A 6,324-nucleotide genomic window follows, 5' to 3' on the forward strand; every position below is an offset into this window, starting at 1 on the left:
AGGGTTTTCAAACCTTTTTAAACATTTTTAACGCCATGTTCCAAAATTTTTAGACGAAACCATGAGTTGTGGTCTAGTCTGGTTGTAGAACGTGTAGAATGTAAAGAATAGACCACAAATAGGTACGTAGTTATTTGAATAATAACATGTAATAATTACTTACTAAAAAACTTAAGATTAAGTACAGCGTTATTGTAAAAATATGTAGAGCAAACATTTGGCCCGTAATATGAGCATTTAACAAAGCAATATTTTTCTAAATTTAAAATACTTATTAAGTATATCGAAATTTAATTATGGTGATTTATTTACATGCATATTATTACTTGTATTATGTAGTAATCTAGAAAAATTCATATAAAATATAGATATTAGTGTGTATTGTACTATTGTTCTATAAGTATTAGTCACAATAGACCCATGCTTTATTCTCTTATTCATGTATACTTACCATAATCTCTATAAGGCTATGCACCTTTTTAGAGAGACCTAAATAAAAACGCGCCCGTCTGGCATTATTTCACAAGGGGAAGCAAAAAATAATGAAAATGTGCGAGTGAGATGGCGTTATGCAGGCGCGTGTGGCGAAAGAAAGAGAATAATGCAGCGCACTGGGGGAGTTGGAGAGCGAACCGGTTCTGCATGTGTGCAGACAGACAGTACCCTCCCTCCCTTCACCTGCCGACCCTCGGGTGCGAGGGCCTCACTCTGACGGCTTTTCCCCGAAGCGTTGCAATAATAATACCGACTGGCTCCCCTCATTTAAGACCAACACAAAGCCCTTCCAAAGTTTTTTGCAACATATAATAAATTGCTTAAGTTATAATATTCATATAATACATAGTGAATAATTTGCAATATAAATTCAGCTTTGAGGGTGCACTTTATATTGTACTTAGTGGCGAAATGAAATAGGCCTTACATCATTATATCGGTATTTCGGTGCCTTAGCATGACCAAAGTGAGCTCATGAACGCTATAGCCACACGCGATGCACTCGTCCACCACAATCGCTATATTAAAGTAAAAAATAACATAAAATACCTTTTGGTGTAAAAACCATAAGAACAACGTTCCATCGTTTCAAAATAAAGGATTAACTGAAACGTAAGCGCCGACCCATGCGGCAATGATCAAAAGAAAAAAACAAACAAAAAGTAAGGATCGAGACATTCGCACGGGTGAAAGTAAACACAACACTTATTATCGACGAAAACGACATACAAACACACTTTATCGACAGTCCGGTTCCCGTCTCATTGTTACAGTAACCTTCTTTTCGAATGGCAAAACACGACTGTATAGAGTTTGCGCTCTACCACCGTCGCGCCGCAGCCCGCACCCATTCCCCTCGCCCCTCGAGACGTAGACGCTCTCTATCACCCGTCTCCAATAGTACGCCCGCAACGAATCCAGCTCTCCCATTGGTCGGTTCAGTTTACGACCGTTCCACAAACAAAGCCGGTTGCCAAGAACAGCGCGAAGGGCGCGAGGAACAGAATTAGCGTTTCTGCATTATTATTATTAATCCACTATATCTCTCTCACTTGCTCGCCTTGAAAGCGTCGAGAAGGATGTAATAAAATATTAGCTTGTCACACCATATTGCCGTATCGCGTAACTATCGTCAGCCAACGTGTTCGTCGTAATAGTCTGATAATAATAATAATAGCTACTACAAAAGCTCTACGGCCGTTGGCTAGCTTTATACTGATGAGATTGTTCTCTTTTTATAATATTATTCAATAATTCAATAATAATAAAAAAAAATGTATTACAATAATCCTGCTTATAAAATATGTAGAGAGCAATTTTTACTAGGAATAAAAAATTGAAAAGTTAAAGGTCTTAACGATTAGAAACTAGAAAGAGGCGTAAGAAAATAAATAACATTAAAGTCTGCATGTTGTGTGGCTTCGCTTTAATAGGGGTGAGGGGTCTCCAATGGCTTCCACAGCCAACCCTAACGATGTTGCTGCCTGGTCCCCACGAGGGGTTGAATTTACCCCTTTTCATTAATTGACTACTCTTAAATTATTATATAAAATTATAAATGTGCATATAATATATTTCGTTACAATATTATAGCATCCCTTGTATTGTGTAAAACAGGGAAATATGTATAATGTATAATCAATTAAATATTGAATTAAGTACTAGAAAGTATTAAGTATGTCAATTTAACGTTCCCGACGAAACAATCCGAAGGAGGTTTTCAAGACAATGCGTAAATGTATGACCATTGACCTCGCATTAGTTTTTAATATTATGAAACAAATGACTATAACTGACAACTTAAAAATAAATTATTAAGTATAACTATTGTTATAACTTTCTAATTATAATACATAATTATATTAAAGATATAATTTTTTTACTTCCTTACTCTACAATTTTTATGATGTCATGAGTGACTCTACATTTAATAATACAGCCACCGCCATCTACTGCCAAGACGCCGAACTCAAAAGATTAATAGCGCCATCTATGTTTGGTCGCTTAAGTTACAACAAGTCAGGGTAATAATAATAATTATTGAGGTAAACTAAACCGTGGTTAAAATTCTGAATATGGTTTCCGTGACGACTTAGTTCTGGCAAAATAATTTACTCGAAGATAGAAGAAGCGGGCAATAAAATCATTATAGGCGCCGACGTTAATGCATCCTCGCCCTTATGGCACGGCCAGCTTAGGTACACTGACCGCGACCGACGTACCGCTGTAGAAGACTTTATTGCGGAGTTTAACCTCCATATTCATAACACCCCCGATGCACCACCTTTAGTAGCCCTACGGGCGAATCGTCGATTGACGTCACGCTATCTAGCGCGTACGTCCAGATTAGGAATTGGCGTGTCCTTCCCGATGCGTCATGTAGTGATCACCGCTTACTAGGTGTACGAGTTTTCTCGTGCGGTCCCGAGTGATACCGTAGTCATTATTATGTTATGGGCAATTCAAAGACAAATACATGATGAATACTAACAATCAACTTTAATTTCTTAGCTTTAGTCATTGCTAAGAAAAATCGATATTCCTACAGCCAAATTATCAAGGCGTCACCTTAAATAGGATTTTGATTTTTGATAAATTCAACCCCCATGGGGATATAATAAGAGATGATGGAGGATGTAAATGTATTATAAGTTTGAACCTCTCAGCACCTAATGGAACGAATAAATTAAGACAAACAAATAATAATTAAGCAATTATTATTGTCAAGTGCCTACCTGTTGCCAATATATTTTATGTCGAGCAAAAAAGGCCAAAGTAGCGTTTCTTGTATGAAATTTAACCTAAGATATTTGCTTTATTTTGTTTTTGTAATATTATATTATATATTGGTTGTTATAGCGAAATTCATAATTTGTAAAAATTTCAACTATTTAGCTAGCGAAGTTCTTGAGATACAGCCTGGAGTCTGGACTCTGGAGACAGACAAAGTCATATATCATAATTAATAATATAATGTATAAATAATTTTCGTTTCGTTCCAATAAATTATATATTATAACGTTACTCGTTCGGAATCATCTCAACCGATCTTTACCCCAACGACAGAGACGGAGCTTTATCGATCGTGGGGTGGAAGCCCCTCGGGGGGCACCCCCGTCAGCTACCCCCAGACACCCCCAAGCCGCAGACGTGCGTCCCCAACAAGGTGAAATTATGTTCGAGTGACGCGAACGCGGACATTGACCGAGATCCGCGACTTTGAAACTTCCAGCTTTTATCACTCTATCGTAACTTGTGAAGGAATTGTTTTGTTTTGTTTTTATGGTTTCACCTGTCGAAATTTATTTTCGTCGGCTTTATAGTGCTAAATTTAACTTTTCATTAATAAAAGCCAAACGGTTTATTTTTAAGTAAGTATTATATGCTAATTTAAGGTTGATTTTAAAGGCAAAACTTTATTTTAGCATTACTTTTTCTCGTTTTTATCTCTGCTACGCGTAAAGTTGGAAGATTAGTAAATTTTAATACTGCTTTTAGGTACATTGTGGCCTACGGGGCCTCATTATTCATTATGCTTTATTACTTACTTACAATGCTAGGTAGACGAGTTAGACGTGTCACGTGTCAATAATATAATATGTACTTACATAATATGTTTTTATAATGATTATTTATTTTTTCATTAAGTTTACGTTTCAGTTTTAGTGTTAAATTTCGTTTTTTCGTGTTTTCTCCAGGAGTTCTTTCCTCCGTTTGGTACGGAACCCTACGAGCACGTCTCGCAGTATTTTTAGGAGTCCGTAACCGGGTAAGGGTAAAAACGGGATCCTATTACTAAGACTTCGTTGTCTGTCCGTCTGTCTGTCTGTCTGTCGCCAGGCTGTATCTCAAGAGTCAAGAACCGCTATAGCTAGACTTATGAATTTTTCACAGATTGTGTAAATCTGTTGCCGCCATAACAACAAAAAAGTACTAAAAACATAATAATATTATTAACAACTACTAACTAAATATATTTTTTAGAATTGTCATGCCCCTACTTTAGAAGTTAGAGGGGGGTGGGGGGGGGACACATTTTACCACTTTGGAAGAGTCTCGTTCGCAAACTATTCAGGTTAGAAAAAAATTATGTTAGCAACCTCAATATGTTTTTTGAAGACGCACGACCCACACGCATAGGTCAGATGAAAAAAAAAATGTTTTTGTTTCAGTTGTAAGTACCTATAATAATAATAAAGGCTTCCTCGTGGCAATACAGGACCAAATAATAAAAACCCGCAACTATTCCAAATACATACTCAAAGAAAACTTAGACACAGATAGATGTAGATTATGCCAACAAACAACCGAAACAATAGACCATATCACTGGAGGATGTTCTTCACTAGCCAACAAAGAATATACACATCGTCATAATAACGTAGCCAAACATATCCATCAACTGCCAGCCATCAAATATAAACTAATAGACACACACACACCTTATTACCAATGTAAACCCAGAAATGTCCTCGCAACAGTTCCGCTAAACTCTATTGGGATCGAGATATAGTGACCGATCGCACCATATTAAGTAATAGACCTGATATAACCTTGACAATCAAATCTCAAAACACCACTTACCTCATAGATATAGCTGTCCCGAACACCAATAATCTGAAACAAAAATATAACGAAAAGATCCAAAAATACATACCTCTCGCAGATGAAATAAAACAAATGTGGCGCCAGGATACTGTAAAAATCATACCCATCATTATCTCCTCCACTGGCGTCATCCCAAAGACTCTCACTACTGCTCTGAAAACACTCGACCTAAACAAAAATACATACATCAATATACAAAAATCCATCGTCATTGACACTTGCTCCATAGTTCGAAGGTTTCTAAATCCATCATCGTCTTTCACTACATCACAATCAAGATACTTTCCTGACACAAATTGAGTCAGGTACTTGGCACATGCCCGTACCTGAATCATTTACCGGCATAAATGCCGAGACAACAATATATTGAAATAATAATAATAATGATAATACATAATAATTGGCGTCATCCCCAAAACCCTCATTGCTGCTTTGAAATCACTCGATCTAAACAAAAACTTATACATCCACTTACAAAAATCCATCGTAAATCGTAATTGACACCTGCTCCATCGTTCGTCGCTTTCTAAATCCATCGTCATCCTTTACTACTTCACAATCATGACTCTTCCCTCATACAAATTGAATCAGGTACTTGGCACATGCCCGTACCTGAATCATTCACCGGCATATTTACCGAGACAAAAATGCATTTAAATATAATAATAATAATAATGCTTTATTTCAGGCAATAAAATATGAGTCGTATAGTATCAAAAACAGCAATCTGACTTTTCACTAATTATCTGTAATTATGAAAAGTAGTTCCACTATTATAATCAACAAATAATTATTTTTCCGTGTATATAATTATATAGTTCTTCGATTTTTGAATTCATTATTTAAAGATTTAAATACATTAAATTTGAATTAAATTTATAATTAATAACTTAAATTATCAGATTGCTGTTTTTGATATTGACTTCCTAATATTGCTGAATATGATACTAAACAATAGTTAGATTGCTGCTTTTGATTCTAGCCAAAATGAAAGATACATAGGGTTGTCAACTTAAATCTTATATTGCTAAATAAAACTTCATAATTTTAAATAATCTCTTTATTTAGTTAATAAAAAAGAAGAGAGGAGGGTGGGACATAGATAGCTGATAAAAATGTAATGCATAGTGTTAAAAGAACTAATTTCAACATGTGCTTTCCAATTTGCTGGATCTCTTTTCTTTTTTCTCGCAAATCTATTGTTTACGCGTGTTGGATGTA

The 6,324-nt window shown here is 35.8% G+C and overlaps 1 protein-coding gene across 2 annotated transcripts in view; it reads right to left on the reverse strand.

Moving 5' to 3' along the window:
• Positions 1–1,283, reverse strand: part of LOC121738563 (putative mediator of RNA polymerase II transcription subunit 12) — a 43,324-nt gene extending 42,041 nt beyond the window's left edge. For both annotated transcript variants that reach the window (XM_042130718.1, XM_042130717.1), the window contains exon 1: positions 1,045–1,283. In XM_042130718.1, coding sequence (XP_041986652.1) covers positions 1,045–1,079 — 35 coding nt within the window. In that variant the 5' untranslated portion in view covers positions 1,080–1,283. The remainder of the gene's footprint in view (positions 1–1,044) is intronic.
• Positions 1,284–6,324: the final 5,041 nt, after the last annotated feature.

This window comes from Aricia agestis, chromosome Z (assembly GCF_905147365.1).
Source record: "Aricia agestis chromosome Z, ilAriAges1.1, whole genome shotgun sequence".
NCBI classification, from domain to species: domain Eukaryota; kingdom Metazoa; phylum Arthropoda; class Insecta; order Lepidoptera; family Lycaenidae; genus Aricia; species Aricia agestis.